The sequence below is a fragment of the Stegastes partitus genome, unplaced genomic scaffold (genome assembly GCF_000690725.1).
Source record: "Stegastes partitus isolate 25-593 unplaced genomic scaffold, Stegastes_partitus-1.0.2 Scaffold161, whole genome shotgun sequence".
Lineage (NCBI taxonomy): Eukaryota > Metazoa > Chordata > Actinopteri > Pomacentridae > Stegastes > Stegastes partitus.
In genome coordinates, this window is record NW_007577892.1 from 653,243 (window position 1) to 676,679 (window position 23,437).

Below are 23,437 nucleotides of genomic sequence, written 5' to 3' on the forward strand. Positions count from 1 at the left end.
ACCCTACAATCCAAAGTTGCCTATGGACTCCCTCTGAGCAAGCTCTCCGCAGCGGTGGGAAGGAACCAAAACAAAAACCCCAATGGGAGGGAGGTAGTCGGGGGACATAAGTTCATGTGGGTAAGATTACGACCAGACGCTGGTATCAATCCACAATGCCACATCTCTGTGAATCACAATACAAAAGTTTAACAGAAGTCTCTGTTTTTACCCATCCAGTACCTGAAGTTTATCCAGTTTGTTGAACGGTGAATGCACATTGGACAGAAATGTGTGCTTGTGCGTATCGAGCACACTGGTGCTGTGCTGCCCTCACACTGCATCAGCTTCGCACTGCTAGACAGCCAGTTAACATGTTCAAGCAATCTTCAATAAACACACAAGGCTTGCTTTTTTGGCATTTACTGGTCTTTGGTACCTTTAGAATGTCTTGTAAAACTGAAAATACAGAGAAAATAAAATAAATACACAATCACACTACATAAACATGACACAAAACATAAAGCTGCCATGTAGCATGAATACAAACAGCATTTAACCACAGCTAATAAACTTTAGCTACACAAGTTAGCTTCTAACGCCTCTTATCACAAGCTGATTGACGGAAACAGAAAACGTCTGCTCTAAAACACATATTTTGTGTATTTCATGCTTGTGCACTCTTTTAACTTACAGGCAAATATTTCCCAAGGCAAAAGCATGTGTGAACAATTCAGCGATGTCATGAAGCTCTGTTGTGCTACTGATAGCTGTAAGTAAGTCGAACTCTCCTCACAGAGACGACGGAGGATCAAGGATAGCTTACAATGTAGTGGTAGGATGGACTCACTCTGCCGCAAATTCAAAAACCAAACACAGCACACAGAGCGCTCACTCTTGACAGATTTTCAGAGAACTACAAAAACAACTTTTTAAACTTTTTAATCCTACTTTTAAACTGACTTATTTAACTTGTGTTTTTAATCAGTTTACACACATCAACTTCAAAGACAGCCCAGGTGCATTTACCTCTCCTCTCGTGTTTTACTGCATGGGCAAGGTATGAATGTCTATTAATTCCACTGTTGTGACAAGAAACATGAAATAAATCCACTGGAGTTGTTTCTCTGATGTTTAGCAGCTCTTCCCTAGTAAGAGCTCCAGATAATGTAACAAAACACTGAGTTAACAATCAAAACAAGACAAAACAGAGCACATAGACAAACTGATGCAGCCATCCATGGTGCCATTTTACTGTTTGTCAGACCTAAAGAACCAATATAATCAGCTTGCCAGATAGGGCTTTTTACATTATTGTAGTTCTTCTTGAATTGTTTGAGGTTGTAACATGTTTTAAGTTACATCAACAATGCGACTTGTAAAGCATTGAGTAATCTTACAGTGTTTCAGCAGAGTACGTTGGCAAGTCGCTGGTGTGCTCGTGCTCCTGAAAGTGCAGAAGTGTGGATGGACAGAGTGATAGAGATTTCATCTGCACATTTTGGACGGAGCAACAGTGCAGTTAGAGCTAAGCATTTCAAGGCATGAAGAGATTATTTTTAATGGGAAAAAAAAAATCTTTATTACTTTATTACAGATAGAGGAGTTTTGAGGGGTTTTGTCAATGACCGAAGAGAGACTTTTTTGCTGCTCTCTCCGGTATGTCTGCAAGTTTCAATCATGTTTCAATTCTGACTACACCCAACACCAGTGATAAGTGTTTTCATAGGAGTGCTTTTTAAATAGAGTAATTACGAAGAGTGTACTCACTTGGTCCTGAAATCGATCTTTACAAATGTTTCGCCACATACAAAGCTAACAAAAAGCAGATTATTAGGGGTGGTTGGGTACTCTTTAACCTTGTTCTTTCTCTTTCATTTGATTTGACAACAGACATTTCATTGCTTTTGTTCAACCCTTTTTTTGCACAAATGATCTAGACCACATTTCACTGGGGAAACAGATTGATTGAAGGGGGATCTGACATGTTTTTAGAGTTATAAACAGCAACTGATATGCATGTGGTATATGCGTCAGAAGTGACTTTGCCTGGTGCTTTTATTTGCTTCATGCTGTCCTGTAAAACCACCACATCTGTCTCCTTGTTCTCCTCTAGGATATGGTAACATTGCCCCAAGCACTGAAGGAGGAAAGATTTTCTGCATTCTGTATGCAATATTTGGTATCCCACTGTTTGGATTCCTACTGGCAGGTGTCGGGGATCAGCTAGGTACCATATTTGTCAAAAGCATTGCCAAGGTGGAGAAAATGTTTCGGGTGAGTCACAGTGTAAATCTATTCTCTATGACTCAGCTTTCTGGAAATTGTATTGCTTTAATTGCATTTTAATGTGATCCCTTGATTTAAAGTAAAGACAGTAACAGACAACAGGACAAGACATCCAGCGTTTAACCAAAATAGTAACACTTAGCACAGTTTTTTTTACAATGTCCTACAGCTGATGACAGTTTTGTTTTGCTTGAACTGACACTTTCTTAAAGCTTTGTACCGAGAACGGTAGACATCTTGACGCTTGTTTCAGGTTTCATTCAAGGTTCAGTTATTGAAAGCATATACTTCTGTAGTACTGCACTCAGAGAATACAGAGAATTCAGAGAAGCTATTAGCCCTTTCTGTTTAATAGGCGAAACACAGATTGTGTATGTTTGTTCGGTGGTTTTAAACTGGCTCCACTTCACTGTGATAGAGACACTACCACACACAGAGTAGGTGCCTGGTAGTTAAAATACACACAGTATTCATCAACATCAACAATTATTGTTTGCGCTACCAAAAAAAAGAGAGAAGAAAATCAAGATGTTTGAGATGAAGAACAACTCAACCAACATTAAGAAAACTTTTTATTCAGCTTTCGATTACACTCCCTAAACTTCTGTTGTTACACTCCAGCATAATGACGAAACAATATTGTGAGACTTCCATCAAATGCCTGCTTTGCTCTTGCCAAATGCTAGATCCTCTTTTCCACACAGGAATGCAAAATATTTGCTCCTGTTCAGTGGCCATTCAGATTAGTGGCTGGAGTGTGGTGAGTTGGTTTATGCGACCCCCTGCGAAGTCTTTTCAGTGTCTGGGATATAGCTCAAAATTCTCAAAATTCAGAGAGCCTGTTTTGGGAAACGATAGAAATTAAGCCTGTCAGTTCACTTCAGATCACACTTACGAGTTCATACTGCATCTGAAATAAAAGTCATTGTGCAGCCAACAAAGCTTTATGGATTCAGTCTGAATCATATCTCTATCAGACAGCTAAAGAAATGTGCTGAAATGCATACCCAAACAATGCCATATAAACACATCATTAATTTAATATTGGTTCACTTGTAAATGACTAGCACAGTGACTAAAAAGAAAATAAAGTAAATGAGTAAATGTCCACCATCAAGAAAGCACATCCAGGCCAAACAGAGGACTCTCATCATAATCAGTGGTCATGTGGATGAGATTAAAAAAACTAATGAATTAATTTTTTTAAAAAACTCCTATGACTGATTCATCAAAGTTCTCTCTCAAACTCTGTTGGAGTCTGTCAAGTAGAGTCAAGGCTTGAGATCTCAGAAACAGCCACTAACAAAGAACACTGGGCCGGTGTAAGCAATATAAAGGACTCTATGATAAGAAATGCTGTAATCTGGTGATTGTTTAAATATGAAATGGTTATTTTAACATTGCAATGAATTAAAGGTGATTTCGTGTAACCATTGAATTAAAGCTGCAAAGTTGAAGATGAGAGAAGGGGTGAGAAGCGGGGTAGACGTCTGGATTAAGGCAGCAAGAAGCTAGGTGAGTTTCCTCGACACCAGCTTAAGTAGTTCTACAGAATCCTAGTAGGTCAAGGGCCTGTAGGCAGATAGAACCTAACCCTAGAAACAGAGAGCTGGACCAGTAGCCCTGTACGGGGTTATATCGGTGTGAATCAATAGGTGGCGTCCCTGGATGGGCACGCAAGAAGTGGAGAACCACAGAAGCAAGGAAAGGCTTATTTTCCTGTTGAGACAGCCGAATTGAGAAATTCTGTGCTGCGGATATATAGGTGGCATCCCTGGCTTGTTGTGCAAGAAGTGAAGAACCATAGAAGTGAGGCCAGAAGAGGCCTCTTTTTCCTATTGTAGCGGCCGAAGTATGAAACTGTGCACAGAGGATCCTGCCGAGGAGTTCTCACATAGAGAAGTGGTTGACTGAGCGAGTGACTCAGGATTGCTGAAGCAGTGACTGACCGAAGACCACTCGGGTTGCTGAACCTGCAGGAGGTGCACGGCACACCACAGGAAAAAGAAGTGGGTGTTTAGGGGGACCTAGTCAAGTCCGAGAGTGACTACTTAGTAGCCTAACCAAGTCTGCCCTCATCCCTGTTCAAGGCGCTACGAGAGGTTTTGACGGAGCAGACGACTCGAGACAACAGAAGACAAAGATATGGAAGAAGAAACCTATCAGAAAATTGTCTTTGTCCGGATCAAGAAGTGGGAACAGACACCCAAAGGAAGGGTAGTTCCAGAGAAGTGCATGAAGGGGGTGGTGCAGGCCGTAGATGAAGCTCTTGGCCATGTTGGTACACTTCCTACATGCAAGGAGCTGGAGAAGCAGCAGCTTTGGATTTTTGAGCACCAAATACGCCAAGTCCTGAGAGATTGCGAGGCATGTGGTCAATATAATGCTGGTCGCAGAGGACAGAGGGTAGGAGGGCTACAGTAACGCAGTGTTACTAAAGAAAGGAGGAATCCAAGGAGTGGAGCAGCTGAACCCAGTTCCAGACTAGAAGAAACTAGGAACCAAGAACCATGGCCACGAGCACACAAGGTCTACCACCCTTCGTTAGAGTGGCCACTGTTAAAGGAGTGGTTGCCATATGGAGAAGTACCTCGGGGCTCCGAGCAAGTTGAGCCTTTAAGAAATGGGATTACGCCACGAATTGACTCCTTTCAGGCGACTAGGAGGAGTTGATGGTGGTAGATTGATTGGAGATGGAGCCGGAGGAGCGGCCGGAGGAGCGGCCGGAGGAGCGGCCGGAGGAGCGGCCGGAGGAGCGGCCGGAGGAGCGACCGGAGGAGCGACCGGAGGGTACGCCCCACCTGATCTCCCTCGAGCCAGATGACAAGTTGTTGGATCTTGCTGAAGTCTCTGCACTTGAAGAAGACAAAGATCTGTTTCCCCAGGCATTTCTGTGTTCTGCATGAAGAAATATTCTCTTCCTTCCCCAAATGGAAGCAAAAGAACTGCAGATCTGATCAGAGTCGGGACTTCACATCTCCCCCTGAGACAGGAGGGTTTTGTCCGGTGATCAGGACTCTGTACTTGGTTGCTGCATCACTGGAAGAGGACTCCTCCAGGCTCAGGTCTGAGCAGGGCTGAGTTAACCAGCTATGGCCGGGCTTTTCGGCTCTCCCTCTTACTTATTAGGCTACTATTTTAGAAAAGCTCAGTTCTATAATTTTATCTCAAATCAATCGGTTTAATCATATTTTGGAATATTTTGAATAAATCATCAAGAGCTGTAGCTGTGTCCCTGCTAAAGTTTTGTAATAAATATCTGATCATGCATCTAAAGTTTATTTGGTTTGAAATTTCATTAAGTCATTCACAGTAACTGATGGTATTCAAAAGTTAGTCAATTGTATGCATAAGATCTTTATAGTGATTCTTCATGGTTATTCTAAGTCATGAGTAAAATAGAATTTTTAAACAGATCCCTGGGGTTAGTTGTGCCAAACCTCTAAATCTAACCTAGCAACTTTCCAAGTGCTCAATCCATTAAGAGGAAAGCTGCCACTAACAGGCGTGTCTAGTAGAGTGATCTGACTACTGAGGCTCTACTATTAGAGGAAGCGGGGTAGACGTCTGGATTAAGGCAGCAAGAAGCTAGGCGGGCTTCCTCAACACCAGCTTAAGTAGTTCTACAGAATCCTCGTAGGTCAAGGGCCTGTAGGCAGATAGAACCTAACCCTAGAAACGGAGAACTGGACCAGTAGTGCAGGGTTATATCAGCACAGATCAGTAAATCTCTAAAGACAATCAGAACTCTCCTAACAGTAAGGCAGGCATTGTGCTTTCACTGCTTGTGTGTGTGTGTGTGTGTGTGTGTGTGTGTGTGTGTGTGTGTGTGTGTGTGTCTGTGTCTGTGTGTCTGTGTCTGTGTGTCTGTGTGTGTGNTGTGTCTGTGTGTCTGTGTCTGTGTCTGTGTGTCTGTGTGTCTGTGTGTGTGGCTTTCTCTCACAGAATAAACACAACCAGATCAGTCAGACTAAAATCCGTGTTGCGTCCACCCTCCTCTTCATTCTGGCTGGATGCATCTTGTTCGTCACCATTCCAGCAGTGATCTTCAAACACATTGAGGGCTGGACAGCTCTGGAGTCAACATATTTTGTCGTCATTACTCTGACAACAGTTGGAATAGGTGATTATGTGGCAGGTGAGTGCTTATCATTTGTTGTCAAATCTTCATAAATGACACTAATGCTTCTTTTGAACAGTGAGAAATGTAATATCAAGAGCACAATCATATCTAAAGCCCTAGTTAAATCCAAACAGGGATGGGTATCAAAACCTTGTAATAACAGGCTCTGGGATCAAAGCACTAAAGGCTGAAGGATCGATTATCTATACACCGCTTAATCTTCACTTTGGGGGGCTGGAGCCTATCTCAGCCGACTTAGGGCGAAGGCAGGCGACACCCTGGACAGGTTGCCAGTCTATCACAGGGCTACACTTAGAGACAGACAACCAAGCACACTCACATTCACACCGATGGACAATTTAGAATCACCAATTTACCACAACATGTTTTTGGACTGTGGGAGGAAGCCGGAGAACCTTGAGAGAACCCATGCTGCACAGGGAGAACATGCAAACTCCACACAGAAAGATCCCGGCACCCCCACCGGGACGTGAACCGGCGAACTTCTTGCTGTGAGGCAACAGTGCTACCAACTGCGCATATTTTATTGCACCAAATCTATTTCTAATTTATCTCTTACCCTTTTTAGTCATGGGATACATAACATTGCTGACTTTATCAATTTGTTAAAGTGATGGTGTTCTGGCATGCAGACATTTGTTACTTTTACATTAATGTGGGTTTATGATGCATTTTCTCTATTCTTAATCCAGAAGAGAGATTTTTCTCTCTGAGCAACTGTGTGAAAGACAGGGGCAGCTCTCTCAAACAAAGCAGCACCATGCAACGCACACACACAACAATAGCTCTGCTCCTAATGGCTGAGAGAATCAACATTCGAAAATGTGGTTACATTTTATTAGAGTGACCTTATAGCCACAAGTCCAAATTTTTGCATGCAAGAGTGGAAACATGGACAGTCTGTTGAAACATAGAGCAAAAGTTCACATACAAATGCACAGTTTTCAACTGAATAGTTCGTAGTTCATTTCACAACCCAAAGTATGTAATGCATGCTAGCAAGCTCTAACTCACACACAGTTAAGTAAATTAAATGAACATGGGTGAACTGTTTTGTTTGTGTTGTTTTAGTTATGCATGCATTCATAAATTCAATCTGATAGTCAGAGCATCATCTGATGTGTCATTCAGAAATTCAGTTCCACCTTCATAGTGCTCAGACCTGGGGCAAATTTAGTGACTTGGGGGCTACAGGGCACCACTGTCCAGCTTTATTTTCACCCTTTGTCTAACTGGATGTTTTAATTAATAGCAGAAGTGCTCAAAACTTTTTTTCTAAAGTAGAACAATTAATACAAAACAGTGAAAATATATTCAAAGGAAAAGTCCTTCAGTCATTCTTTTTACTTTAAAAAATATGTGTCAAAGAGAGGAAATTAAAGAAAGTAAAAAAGTAATGTTCTATTTTTAATTCATAAAATTTCTTTGCTTGACAAAACATAAAGAAGAATCGATAAGAGAACCACTAGTAGTACCAATAAAATTGTAGCCGTCTCGCTACCTCCGTGGGTTTCCCCCAGCACAGACACACGAATCGCTGCCGGTCCACAGTCTTTATTGGCCGTACGGCGCAAACCCGGCACAAAACAATAGAAATAACACAAAGCAGCCGCGTGTCTGCAGCGGCCCGGCTCCTGCAGCACGCGCTCTCCCGTCGGCGTCTTCTGTCTCACCAACCAGCCAGAGATCCTCCTCCTTGGCCTCCTTTCCCTCCTCTGCCGCCAGCACCCTACTATGTGCACAAGCATATCCACAATTAGCCAGACCAGCAGCAGCTGGACCCATCAACTCACCTGACACTAATCTCCTGAGCTCTGCCCCACACCTCTCTCCCCTGCCACCAATCACACCCATCTCCACAAAAATCTTACCAATGCCAATCTCTACACCCAGCAGTAAGAAAACTTTCGACCAATACATACATTATTGACTGTGCTACTCTTTCTGGAGCAGTTGATCAGTTCAGTTATGGATTTTGGATTGTACCTGCCATTTGCTCTATGTCAACTGGGATAGTTTCCTATCTATCCATAACCCTCTACAGGATAAGCCAGTGTAGGAAATGTGAAAATGTGTGATGTGAAATGTGTGGGATTTTGCATTCCGTTATGAAATGTAAATTTGCGCAAGTTAACAGTTTCAAAACTGAAGAGTAACTGTGCCACACCATACAGTTTATCTAATGATTGACTTCCGGTGCCGCGCTGAGTGGCAGCACGGTACAGCAACCCACGTCTTTTATTCTTTTTTGTACTTGTTTTTCGTCAGTTAGTGCAGTAATGGCCACTTTTAATTTTGCTAGTTTTATTCTAGTTTTGCTGCTACTTTTTACAACTGGAAACCACGCGGAGCGGAGTGAAAGCTTTGTTTACACACGGGACCAGCTGATCGCGCTGAGTAAACCGCTGCTACTGCCCGGTGTAAGGCCTGAAATCCCCGAGGAGCTACGAAGGAGACGCTGGGGTTGCAGAGCTGGAGCTAAGCTGAAAGCCAAGCGGAGGAAATTCAAACCTGCTGTACCAACGATCATCATGGGGAATGTGAGATCTTTAGGCAATAAGATGGACGAGCTTGCGGCGCTTGTAAAGACTCAGAGGAAGTTCTGTGAGTGCAGCATCATGTGTTTCACGGAGACATGGCGACACTCGCTTTTCCTGGATTCCAGCGCTGCTGTACCCGGCTTCCAGACAGTACGGGCGGACAGAGACGTTGAGAGGAGCGGTAAGAAAAAAGGAGGGGGGATTGCACTGTTTGTCAACGAGAGATGGTGTAACCCTGGACATGTTACTGAGAAGGAACGTTTCTGTAGCCCAGATATTGAACTGTTAGTCGTGGGAATGCGTCCATACTACATGCCAAGGGAGCTCACTTCCACCATTGTAGTCGCTGTTTACGTACTGGATCCACTCCCCTCACCTTTGATGTGCTCGCTCCCCCTTCTGACTGTGACGGCCAACCAGGTGAGAGGACAGCTGGAGAGACTACACCAAGACAAAGCAGCAGGCCCTGATTGTATCAGCTCTAAGGTACTGAGGACCTGTGCCAGCCAGCTGTCTACTATCCTGTGCCACCTCTTCAACCTGAGCCTGACCCAGGAGAAGGTGCCCACACTGTGGAAGACCTCCTGTCTGGTTCCTGTTCCCAAGAAGTCGAGGCACTCTGATCCCAAAGACTACCGACCAATAGCCCTCACATCTCATGTGATGAAGGTGCTAGAGAGGCTGGTCTTGGCCCATCTCCGTCCGCAGGTGAAATCTTCCCTTGACCCTTTGCAATTTGCTTACCAGCCTCGTCTGGGAGTCGAGGATGCCTGTCATCTACCTGCTGCAGAGGGCTCACTCACACCTGGATGGTGCTGGCTGCACAGTGAGAATCACTTTCTTTGATTTCTCCAGTGCATTCAACACCATCCAGCCACTTTTGCTGAGGGAGAAGCTGCAGACGATGATGGTAGACTCACCCACGGTCTCCTGGGTTACTGACTACCTGACAGGCAGGCTGCAGTTTGTCCGTCTTGGAGCTGCCCTGTCTGATGTGGTGGTTAGTGACGTAGGAGCCCCACAGGGCGCTGTGCTCTCTCCATTCCTGTTCACCCTGTAGACCTCAGACTTTCAGTACAAGTCTGAGTTGGTCCACTTGCAGAAGTTCTCCGACGACTCTGCAGTGGTTGGGTGTATACGTGGTGGACGGGATGAGGAGTACAGAGCTCTGGTGAGTGACTTTGTGGAGTGGTCTGGGAGGAACCATCTGCTCCTGAATGTGGCCAAGACCAGGGAGATGGTGATCGACTTCAGGAAGAAGAGGACGGCCACACAGCCCCTGAACATCCTGGGAGAGGACATTAAAGCAGTGGAGGACTATAGGTACCTGGGCGTCTACATTGACAGTAGACTGAACTGGAAGATCAACACCGAGGCTGTATACAAGAAGGGGATGAGCACTCTACTTCCTGAGGAAGCTGAGATCTTTCTGTGTGTGCAGCGAGATGTTGAACATTTTTTATCAGTGTGTTGTTGCCAGTGCAGTGTTCTCTGCTGTAGTCTGCTGGGGAGGCAGCATCGGAGCCAGCGACACCAACAGACTGAACAAACTGATCAGGAACGCTGGCTCCGTAATCGGCTGCAAACTGGACACCATGGAAGCGGTGGTGGAGAGGAGGACTCTGAAAAAACTGTTATCTATTCTGGATAACCCCGATCACCCTCTCCACCCCCTTCTGGACAGGCAGCGGAGCTCCTTCTCAAACAGACTGATTCAACTCCGCTGTCACAAGAACCGTTACAGGAAATAATTCCTGCCCAGAGCAATAATCATGTACAACACCTCATCTCTGTGTGGCAGAGAGCATTCTCAGCTCTCTGCTCTGTAAAACCCTCTGTCTTTGCACTGTTTTTTCAATTTGCACATTTTGTACAGTTATTTTATTTATTTTATTTTATTTTATTCACTTATCTTTATTTTAATTTTATTTTTTTAATAGTATTTAACTTTAGCCCTTTTTCGGTTGTGATTGGTGTTTTTTCTTGATGCTGCTGTACCACAGTAATTTCCCAGACTGGGATAAATAAAGTATTTTTCTATTCTTCTATTCTTCTATTCTAACTCAACTCCGATCAATTAGTCATCCATCCATTTGGTTCCACAAATTTTCCTGTCCACAGAGAGTATCTGTTTGGTTTTCCTATATTAGATCTCCCTCTTTCTGTCACTCTCTCACACTCAAAAGACTGGATTAAAAAAATGTTTTGACTAAAATTACATGAACATCTTTTTAAGGTACATTATCTTTTTTAAAAACATTTTGACAACCTATACTGATTTGTTTGTTAAAGCCCCTCTCCAATCAAAAATAAGTTTTGCATATTGCTATTCCGGGCTGCATGGTGGCTTGGGGGTTAGCACCGTCGCCCTGTGATAGGATGTCCCCTGCCTTCAGCCTAAGTTGGCTAGGATAGGCTACCAAACATCTGCTAAAGCTCACTGGACACATCATCAGTTATTCTCCTGAAGTTATCAACATCATACACCTTTCGCAAGGTAATCCAGCACGAGTGGAGCAGGCCTCAACTTGTGTCCAGACGGCTAATTGCTCTGATACCATGGCTTTTCCATGGCTTTTCCACTTATGAGCCACAGCCATCTTCAGTGGTGCTGCTGCTTCAATGGTGCTGAAGATGGCTTCTCTTCTTCTCTAACCCTTAATGCCCAACTGGCTGAAGGTTCTGGCTAAGGAACGGGCTGCAGACCCTCTGCATCCTACCTCCACTGGGCAATTACTTCATTTCCATCTAGCCTTCTGATAGTCACTGATCAGTCTTGCACACTTGAAAAACTTCCTTTTAAAGGCCTCTTCCAAGCAACCTTCCCATGGACTGTCTGTTCCAGCAACACAACATCTTTGGTGTGCTCAGACACAGGAAAACATCTTGTTAGTGGGCACTGGCTGCTGTGAGGTTGGGAAACTGCTGTTTTCCAAATTCTACCAAAAGCTGCCAGCCTCTTGTAGGGATCAGATTGCATGCAGATGTTCTATTGGTGGGTTCTGGCTGATCCACAGCTCTGGCAAAGGTGATGGCCTGCTTAGATGGTCAGGATTGTTTCCACCCAACTCCTTTGCTGATGACTTTAGAGATGGTCCTGATTGTGCCTCCAACAGTATTGTGCTTCTCCAAGTGCTTTATTCCTAAATTTTGCCTGTAACATCCTGGGACTCTTGAATTCTTCCTCAAAGCATTTGATAGGTACGTTGTATTTGTTGTGATATGTGTAAGGTGCAATTCTGATTAGGCTTTTTGGCAGCCACAGCTATCTCCTGAGGTGATTAGTGATCCTATTCTCTAAGGTCTCCACTGTTGACCTTGGTACTGCTTCGACAAGGAGGGGGCACAAAATTCTAGGGAGAACATCATCCTGGTACACCCATGCTTTATACTCCCCAAGTAGTCCTACTTGTTCAGTCTGGGACTGATTCTGTTGTAACTGTGAGGTCATCCCTAAATTCCTTGATGCGTGATTGGAATTTGTGCTTGGCCCTCAACTTTCTGTTTCAGCAGAATTGGTGAATATGTTCTTGGCTGTGGAGAACAGCATCACAGAGAGTGCATCCTGTCAAGATGCAAGTCCCCACCTTGTGTCAGCTTGATGTGACTGCTACGAAAGTGACCCCTATCCTGAAGTTGCTGTCGTACCCAGTGATAACTCTCTGATTCTGCTGAGGACAGTGGTCAGTGTGAGGTGTACCAGCTTGTCGGGGATGAAGTCATATGCATTTGCCTAATGGAGCCACAACACTGACAGGTGGCCCTTGGTCTCTCTGTAGTATCTCTGTTGGGTCTGTAGGATCAAATAGCCATAACTGACTTTAAAACAAAAAAAACTTGATAGACAACATTAAGAAAAAAAGAAAATAAAAACAAGAAAAACAGTCACTCTTGGCAACTTACCCTGAGTCCTTCCTAAGTCCTTATTGAGTTCTTCTTGATTTTGTTTTGAGTTTTTCATAAGTACCATCTTGAGTTTTTTGAGACTAACAAGGAGGCTTCACCCTGTCCACTGTTGTTCTGACCTGCCTCAACTTGCCAACCCAACTATCAAGTCATTTATCAATCAGCAAAATCACCACTGCATCACAGCAATATGCACACAACTAAGTTTTAGTCACTGAGAACTTGCTGCAACTTTCTAAATTCTCTTTCTTGGGAAATTGAAATTCTTCAGAATTCAAAATTAGCCTACCACTAAATTAGCGGCAGCCCTTAGGTGTGATCTATTCACCCCTTTATCTCAGAACACAATGTTAATCGTAATGTTGTTTTGTATGGTTGTTTGTCTTGGTGTGTGTCACTATTGTGTTGTAGTTAGTAGTTGTGATCTTTTCATTAGTTAATTAATTTTTTTTTTTTTTTTATGTAAGTCCTGTTGTCTATACTTTTTATTGTTCACACTTTGGTCCCTACATTGTATAGATTTTGATTACCGAGCTATTCACAAGCCCTGCGATAGACTGGTGTCCCCTGCCTTCACCCTAAGTCAGCTGAGATAGGCTCCAGCCCCCCTGCAAGCCTAATGAGGATTAAGCGGTGTATAGATAATGGATGGATGGATGGATAGATAATGGGTGGATGGATTGATAGCGCTGCAAGGTTGCGCTGTGGTTCGCATCATTGCCTCGCCGGTTCGCGTCCCGGTGAGAACATGTGGGATCTTTCTGTGTGGAGTTTGCATGTTCTCCCCATGCAGCATGGGTTCTCTCAAGGTTCTCCGGCTTCCTCCCACAGTCCAAAAACATGTTGAGGTAAATTGGTGATTCTAAATTGTCCATTGGTGTGAATGTGAGTGTGCTTGGTTGTCTGTCTCTAAGTGTAGCCCTGTGATAGACTGGTGACCTGTCCAGGGTGTCCCCTGCCTTCACCCTAAGTCAGCTGAGATAGGCTCCAGATCAGAATCATCATGAAGTGACCAGTTTATGAACAGAATGAATGGGGAATGGGGAGGCAGGTGGAGGATGGCGAGGCACATGAGTCTTCTGGAGGAATGGTGGATTTTCCAGGCAGGTGAAACCAAAACTTAGTGGGGGTCTTGCTGTTGGAAGGAGCCAGGTGATGACAGCAGGTGAGTCGGAGTGGGACGGATTCTTCGGATGGCGGGAAGCAGCAGAACTGAGACGAAGAAAACACAGCTTAGTAATGAATCCAAGCAACGAAGCAAGAAGCAAGAACTGAGGTTGGTTTAACATCCGGCGTCGGAAAGTGGCTTGCTGGCATTTCTTTATGGAGCATAATAACCTCATATGGCTGAACCAAAAATAAGAATATTTAGCAGATCTTGTTTATCAGGGGAATCACTCAAATATTTTAAATAGGCCATCTGAGAGACCTTTGTCAGTAATAGTTAGATTATATATTATTGAATTATAACATGTAATGGGGTGAGCAGCAGTAGAACAGAACAATAAAATATTTGGGGGGTCAGTTAAGCCAGCGGCTGGAGGTCAGGGACATGAAGCTCCGGATCCAGAGACGTCCGCAGGGAGCACAGGACATCAATAGAATCCTCTGGCAGTCTAGAGCTATAGCAGCATAACTAAGGTTCAGGTGATCCTGGGCAGCCCTAACTATAAGTTTTATCAAAGAGGAACGTTTTAAGCATAACCTTAAAAGTAGAGGGGGTGTCTGCCTCCCAAACCCAAACTGGGAGCTGATTCCACAACAGAGGAACCTGATAACTGACGGCTCTACTTCCCATTCCACTTCTGGAAACTCTAGGAACCACAAGTAGACCTGCAGTTTGAGAGCGAAGGGCTCTGTTAGGATGATATGGTACAATAAGGTTTTTAAGGTAAAATAGAGCTTGGTCATTGAGAGTTTTATATGTTAAAAGCAGGATTTTAAACTCTATCCTTGATTTTACAGGAAGCCAATGAAGAGAAGCTAATACAGGAGAAATATGATCTCTCTTACTGGTTGCTGTCAGAACCCTGGCTGCAGCCTTTTGGATCAGCTGAAGGTTTTTGAGAGACGTATTAGGACATCCTGATAATAAGGAATTACAATAGTCCAGTCTAGAAGTTAAAAATTCATGGACTAGTTTCTCAGCATCACTCTGAGACAGAATGTTCCAGATTTTTGCAATATTACGTGAATGAAAAAAGGCTGTCCTACAAACTTGCTTTATATGGCTATTGAATGACATGTCCTGGTCAAAAATAACTCCAAGGTTCTTGACAGTAGAACTAGAGGCCAAGGTCATGCCATCTAGAGTACCTATCTGGTTCAATATTTTGTTTTTGAGGTGTTTAGGGCCAAATACAATAACCTCAGTTTTGTCTGAATTTAAATGAAGGAAACTGCAGGTCATCCAGGCCTTTATGTCCTTCAGGCATGCCTAGAGTCTGACCAACTGATTGGTTTCATTTGGCTTCATGGATAAATATAGCTGGGTGTCGTCTGCATAAGTGTGGAAATTTATGCAATGCTTCGTAATAATATTGCCTAAAGAGAGTATGTACAAGGTAACTAATATAGGTCCTAACACAGAGCCCTGTGGAACTCCATAACTAATTCTTCTGAGGGTGGAAGAATCATCATTAACATGGACGAATTGGAATCTGTCTGATAAATATGATGTAAACCAATTTAGTGCAATTCCTTTAAGCCCAATTAAACATTCCAGTCTCTGTAATAAGATGCTGTGATCCACTGTATCAAATGCAGCACTGAGATCCAGTAGAACAAGTATAGAAACTAGTCCACTGTCTGAAGCTATAAGAAGATCATTTGTTACCTTAACCAGTGCTGTCTCTGTACTATGATGCAATCTAAAACCTGATTGAAACTCTTCAGACAAACCATTTCTAAGCAGATACTCACACAATTGGCTTGCAACAACTTTTTCAAGAATTTAGAAATAAAAGAGAGGTTGGATATGGGCCTATAGTTAGCTAAAATACCTTGATCGAGAGCAGGCCTTTTGAGTAGTGGTTTTATTATAGCTACTTTAAAAGCCTGTGGTATGTAGCCTGTTAATATAAAGAAGCTGATGATATTTAATGCAGTATTAGAGTAAGAATTAAGATTCCAATATGAACAGTCGAGTTGGGATTGGGTCTAACAGACATGTTGCTGGTTCAGAAGAATTTACTATAGATGTGAGCGCTGAGAGATTTACAGCAGAGAAGCAGTCTAAGTATAAATCTGGTCCTATGGATGCATCCAGAGCTGCTGCACCTACAGACATGCTTATAATTTTTTGTCTAATATTCAAAACTTTATCAGTGAAGAAGGTCATAAATTCTTAACTGCTGAGGGCTAAAGGAACACAAGGCTCCACAGAGCTGTGACTCTTTGTCAGCCTGGCTACACCGCTGAAAAGAAACCTGGGGTTGTTCTTGTTTTCCTCAATTAGGGATGAACAGTAGGCAGTTCTCATCTTGCAGATCGCTTTTTTATAGACGAGGAAACTATCTCTCCAGGCTAGATGAAATTCTTCTGTATTGGTAGAGCGCCACTGTCTTTCCAGCCTTCTTAATTTCTGTTTTACGATGTGCTGATGTTGACTATTCCATGGCGCTATTTTCTTATAATTTATTGCCTTTTGTTTCAATGGGGCAACAGCATCAATTGATGAACGTAGTAAAGCTGCAGTTCTATCAACACGATTATCCACCTGTGTGGGACTAAGATTAGAGGGACTGCTCTCTGTTGTGTTGGCATATGGCATTGAAGTAATATTGTAAATTCAAAATGTTATTAAAAAATGATCAGACAGGATAGAGTTTTGTTTAAAAACAGTAAAACTGTTCAATTTCTATGCCATATGTCAAAACAAGATCAAGGGTATGGTTAAAACTATGAGTTGGTTTATTTACATTTTGAGAGAAGCCAACTGAGTCTAACAATGAACTAAATGCAGAGTTGAGGCTGTCGTTCTCATCATCTACATGGATATTAAAGTCACCCACTACAATGACTTTATCTGTACTAAGCACTAAGTCAGCTAAGAACTCTGAGAATTCAGATAGAAGCTCAGAGTAGGGGGCCAGTGGCCAGTGGCCAGTGGGGGGCCGGTGGATGTGTTTCTCCCAAGGGGTGGTATTGAGTTTTACTGTCCAGACGAGATCAGAGGCCAAATACCTTTGAAATTGACTTTTTGTACATTTCTTAAACGTACAAATCTAATTGTTCAACATCTATGATGATCACAGGTCTAACATTCCATTAAACGTGATTAAAATGACTTCAAACATGATATGTTTATCTTATATGATTTCTGAGATAATAATAATGTAAACTTGCAAAAAACATTTATAGAATTTCTGGCTGTATGAAAGTAAACTTCTAATAAACGAAGAACACACAACACATTCAATAGTTTTAAAAAAAAGTAGAACTTTAGAATTATAAATGCTTAGGATAAAAGTCTCTCTGTGTTCTTTGTGGCAGAGAGAAGGGGGTGTTTGTGTCACATTTGTGTGCTTCCCCACAAACACTTATGATGTGAGTTGATCTTCTTCAATACTGGTCTTGATGACCTGGTATCATAGACTAGTTCCAGATTTGGGATCGTCACTCAGTGATGTTTGATTTCCTTCCCCATTTTGGGATTTAAACTAATCAGTCAATTGTTGTATAGAAAGTTGTGTGTGTTAGGGGGAGATAAAGGTCAGGAGATCACCATGAAGAATCTTCTTTTCTCTGGAATTGTGGTTTTCCTGACAGTCGGCACTCTATGACCCTGATCAGGTTCTGGTGGAGGTAGGAGACAACAGCTCCACTCAGGCCTGATTTTACTCACTTCCAGTTTTAATTATGTCTTTCATGGAGGACAGAGTTATGTGTGAAGGATGAAGGCCTCACTGAGGTATTCTGACATTCACCTAATGTGAAAATTAGTTTATTGCTTTATTAAAGCAGAATCCTGCAATGTCGGTCAAGAACTGGTGTATGTTGGTAGTGTCTCCACCTATCAAATTCGTGGCTGACTATGACACAGAACAAAACAAATTTTCACTGTCTCAGCTTTATTCCCTAAAAGGTTCAAACGGAAGTGCATGCTGCTGGCTGCAAAATGAAAAGTCCATGTTTATTAATGTTTTGATTTCTGATCAGGTGGAGACCGGAGGATTGAGTACCGGAAGTGGTACAGACCACTAGTATGGTTCTGGATCCTTGGTGGTCTGGCCTACTTTGCTGCAGTGCTAAACATGATTGGTGACTGGCTGAGGGTGCTGTCCAAAAAGACAAAAGAAGAGGTATGCTCTAATAATCAATGCTGATTGTCAGTACAAACACTGATCCACCAGAACACTAATGACAGTGACAGGTGAAGTGAATATTGTTCTGCATTCTAGCATGTCAATGTTTACTTCTTAAGCACCCATCAAAGCATTGCTGCAGACCAAGCCCACCCCCTTGTGACAAAGGCACTCTGACAGCAGTTTGTGAATTGATCAATAAATTTGCATCTTAATATCAGCCATCATCATTCTATTACAAGTCATCAAACATCACAGTTCAAAATTAGTTTTTGATATGGTGGATTATTCTGGGAATACTTTAAGAGATTAAGATCCAGTCTTTGGCTTGTATTAACATGTGACCTGATTTGTATGTGGATAGCTTGTCTTGAATACAAATGGATATGTATGATAAATGATTACAGCAATCAGTCTGTTCTTTCAAAAGATTGAACTGCTAAACTCATACATGGTAAACAACTATTTTAGAGTAAGCCTCAAAAGACAATAAAAGACATTCTTCATTTCTCAGGCTGATTTAATATAATAATTTCTAAAGGAATGAGAAGGTAAAACTGTTTGATAATTACCCCCCCCCCCCCAAAAAAAAGGAAAGACAAGGAAACTCAGAAAAATCTAAATTTTTCAGTATTGCAGACATATAGTTTATTCTCTGATCCTTTACTCATCTTATGACGCTTTGGATGAGGTCTACTGATATAATGTGTAACAGACCCAGGGTGAGTTTTGTCAAAGTTAATGAAGCTTGTGCTGCTAAATTTCCATGCATTACTAGTTTCATGCATTACTCTTTTTATCTTAAAAATAACTTTCACTGTCACTGTGCTGCAACATTACTTTTTTACATACAGTAGTGCACATACAATAATATTTAATGCTAATTACTTGTTGTCTTTGCCAAGGTTGGAGAGATCAAGGCTCACGCAGCAGAGTGGAAAGCAAATGTGCGAGCAGAGTTCCGGGAGACACGTCGGCGTATGAGTGTTGAGGTTCACGACAAGCTGCAGCGAGCTGCCACCATCCGGAGCATGGAGAGACGGCAACTGGGCCTGGACCAGCGCGCTGTGTCCCTAGACATGCTTTCGCCAGAGCGCCGCGCTATCTTTAACAGCCTGGACACAAACAACTACAGGACAACTTCCCAAGAGAGTATCGACACCAAGCTCAACAACCTTCGACTGCGTGGGGCAGAGCAGTGTGACCAGCGCCCCAACCACCAGACCACATCTGAAGACAACATTTTCAACCGCTTGGGCTCCGTCACAAAGCTGGCCAAGCGCAACAGGAATCGGGACCTGAAGAAGAACATACCAGATGAGGCGCGCCGTCCTCACAGTGAGGCCTATGGCTGCAGCACACCTACTTTTGACTGTAGCACACCTACTACAAATGAAGGAAAAAGGAAGGATGAAGAAATGGATGAGAATGAAGACAAAGAATACAACACCAGCTTGTCTGATTTTCCACTGTTTGTGGAAGCTTGCAAGCCACAGAATGGGTTTATTCAAGAGCAGACCAAAGAAAATGAGAGTGAGAAAACACTTGACACAAAAGAGTTGCATATTCAGATGGGCCCATAGATTGTGTGTACTCATTTAACAGAACGTTTTAAATACCATTAGTGCCTTTGATCTCCCTTACTCCTGTGTGTGCTTAAGCAGGGACATCATCTGTCCCCTTGGTCTATACTGTAATGTTCACATATACACTGTGCCCTATGGATCTGATAGGCACATATTGTGTTGTTTAAATGCAAGAACTGGTAGGGTTTCTGCAATTGTGCTATGCCAAATAATAGTCACATTGAAGTAAAAAGTGTGAGCGAATAAGTGTTTATAGCATAACAAAGTTTTTTTATTATTATTATTTTACAGGTATGGCCATTATTTCTCTCAGTTATTTTGTTACTATACTCAACTATACAGTAGTAATTGTTAAAATAAAATCCACATGTATATTTTTGAGGGATTTAAGATTCCAGTAGGAATCTCTCATTGGAAGCATAGTGTTCACTGAATATCTCTAGTTTCATGTTGCAATACAGTACATCAGTTGCATTCTAACATGAGCATACATCAACCAGCAGCAACGAAAACATCTGTGTGACAAGTTTTGGGTTAGTTCTGTGTCTTCTATACATAATGCTCATATCCTAAATTCACAAAAAAACAAACAAACAAAAAACAGATCACTGATTTACATTTACATTAAATGATACATCTAAAAGTGTGACAGCGGTTAGTAATGAAAGCCTAAAGTATCATTTTTATATCTGCACAGCCATGAGAATCTGTTGTGACCACCTACATCTCAAAATGTTCACATAACCATACAAACATAAATATGTCCACCCATGAAGACAATGTGTGATAAAAAGAACTGTATGCTTGTTCATATCTACTTTGAAACATTGGAACATTCACATATGTGGATGGATTTTTCCCTGTATTTACATGAAAGGCAGATGGTACTTTTGAAATGTGTGTACTTGTTTGTATTTGCTTTGCTTCCAGTGTGTTTTGTACTTCACCCAACATCCAACATGTAGCTACTGGTTATACTCTCAGGATCCACATACCACTTGTTACTGAGGTAGTACTAAAAATACAGAAGGGTATATGGATAGATTGTGTTTCCATTACTTGAGCTAGTGTAGACTTTGTGCCTACAAAAAGGAACCAAACTTATCAATGAGCTGATCAGTACCTTCCTGCGGGGTCAGGCTGCTCATTAAGAAAAGCGAAGCTGCTTTGGAGGAAATCCAAGGAGGGAATCTGCTGGTATGGCAGAGTATCCAAACTGAACAAAAGTATTACCATATGTGACAGTCGGCTTGCCTGTCTATCTTTTGTCTATATGATCCAACTCTATACTGCACTAGATGGCGAAAGCAGACCATCAGGACAGCGAGTTGCCTGGTCCTGGTGCTTTCCCACACCTTCTCAGTACGAGTGGAACTTTCTCTTCTGTACATCCTTTTTTGATTCATATATTCTACATACTAACAACACACTGTTCACCTATCCACACACATGCACACACACACTCGCTAGTCAAATACTGTTACATTCCATGGTATTTTTGTTTTTTGTTTGTTTTGTGTTGGATTCATGTTTTTCATGAATAATATGTTAGTTATTGGCCTTGACTCTGCATATCAGTCTCTTTTATCAGCTTCTGAGTCAGGCTGTGGCACAATAATAAATCAGAATGATAGAGTGTTGACACTTGGATGTAACATGAAATGCTACTCTTATATGAAGTGTCATTTTTAATGGATGGATTGCTAAGAAATGATTACACATATCTTAACGAGGTCTGACATGTACAAGGACCTACACCTCGGTGCTGTGACTCCATATAAATCACACCATAAGTCATATACACAAAAATATGAATGAAAAAATTAATCACTCAAAAAAAGCTGCTGTGATAGAATAGGATAGTAAGACAAGTGAAGCTTGATTTAAATGTAACACTTTCACTATATATTTGTTGTCGTGGTGTTTTTCATGTTGCCTTGTCTCAACTAAATTCTTAAAATGTACTTTTAAATGGGAATGAAAATGATTCAGAACATGTCATATGTTGTCTGTGCATGGTACCCAACCTAAACTGTTTTCTCAGTGCAGTGTCCAAAAATAATATCTAGATCATGACCTCGTTGAACACTATCTCAGGGCTTGTTGTCCTCATGTTTGTTGTTGAAACTGTCTGAAAAGTTCTGCATTCACATTTTGTGAGGACGAAGGATCAATGGCTTTACCTGTGCTGTGTGAAAATTAATGATAACAGACTGACAGATAAGCCATAATGCAAGAGGAGGGTCTGTTCCATACTGTACAAAAAATACCAATGATGCAGGGGGTGGGTTTAAGATTATAAAGCACACTGCAATCATGTGAGAGTGCAAAGTGTAAGTTTTGTTGTACTCAACAGACTGTCAGAAAACATGGAGGTATGGCTTACCCATAAATCCCAGAGGGGACATTTTGGAGTTGTTATTTGATCGTATCCCTTATCGACAATCTGGAAAATTCGACTAAATGAAAATGAGTTGGGACAGTCAACCATGACTACTGACAGGCTGAGACACTTGTTTATCAAGTTTATAAGCTCAAAAACAGACTTCTCTAAAAGCTTAAATACCTCTTAAATGTATTCTAAAACTCACCCAAAAGACACACAGAAGAAGGAAAATAAGTACTGGGAATCAAGCCTAGTATGAAAAGAGTTGTACTTCTTGGGGCAAGTTTGGACACCATATGGAACTCTCTGTAGTCCCAGTTTTTTGTTTGTGTTTTTGCAGCCAGCATCTAGTGGCCATCACAAGTACTGCAATCTTATGGCATTTGTGCTTTGGCTGCAGCTTTCAGTTATGGTGGTGACTGCTTAAAGCGTTCAATATAATTCTCACAAAGCACACTACATTTCCACACTTGCTGTGTATCATTGAGGGAAATAGCATCAAATGCATAAAAAAGTAAACTGTGCCACTCGCCGTATTACAGTGATATTATGATGCTCACATTATGTTTGGAGTGTATGTGAAATACAATCCACAGCCTCATGTTAATATATTCACTATTTACATATGCAGTCTCTCAGTCTGATTCTACCATTCACAGTACTAAGTAAAGCTCTACGTGTGAATGCAACAAACGCAAGGACTACATGTGTCTTAAAAATCCTCCCAAGATACATAAAAATTTCAAAGCTTAAAGAGAAAAGCGAGACATGGAACAAAAAAGGCATGCTATAATGCAAAGCTATAATATGATGTATATGGTGTCGATTGTAAACCACCACATGCTCCAGAGGATGACGCTTACGTGGCATTTGTTTTTGTTTTGTTTTTTTAACTGCTTGTGTGAAAATGCACAAGCTGCATATGCTCTGTACTTAGACTCTGCTTATAGTATCTCACATGCAACCATTACATTAAATGTAGTGATTGCCTTTTGAAAATAAAGATTACTGAATGAAGCTATTTCTGTGTGTAAATTTCCAGGTCCCCAAGGTGATTTTGCGTCTCATGTTCCTCTGTCTTTCATAGCTGCTTCAGTGGCTTTTAACAGGATGTAGGGCAGAGGGATTAGTTTCAACTTCACTGCATGTGACCTCTGCCACACTGAAATTTTCCACTGGTTTTAGTTGTTATTTCCTGAAATCTCCTGGGAGAAGACTGATATCACCTTCAGACAAACTTCCTGATTGTCTGGGTTGTGTGTGTGTGTGTGTGTGTGTGTGTGTGTGTGTGTGTGTGTGTG

At 42.0% G+C, this 23,437-nt stretch overlaps 1 protein-coding gene across 1 annotated transcript in view; it reads left to right on the forward strand.

The window, feature by feature from the left end:
* kcnk10a (potassium channel, subfamily K, member 10a) overlaps positions 1-23,157 on the forward strand; it is a 111,289-nt gene extending 88,132 nt beyond the window's left edge. Inside the window, exons 3-6 of the mRNA XM_008279513.1 lie at positions 2,096-2,256; positions 6,214-6,406; positions 18,019-18,161; positions 19,070-23,157. Coding sequence (XP_008277735.1) covers positions 2,096-2,256; positions 6,214-6,406; positions 18,019-18,161; positions 19,070-19,747 — 1,175 coding nt within the window. The 3' untranslated portion in view covers positions 19,748-23,157. The remainder of the gene's footprint in view (positions 1-2,095; positions 2,257-6,213; positions 6,407-18,018; positions 18,162-19,069) is intronic.
* Positions 23,158-23,437: the final 280 nt, after the last annotated feature.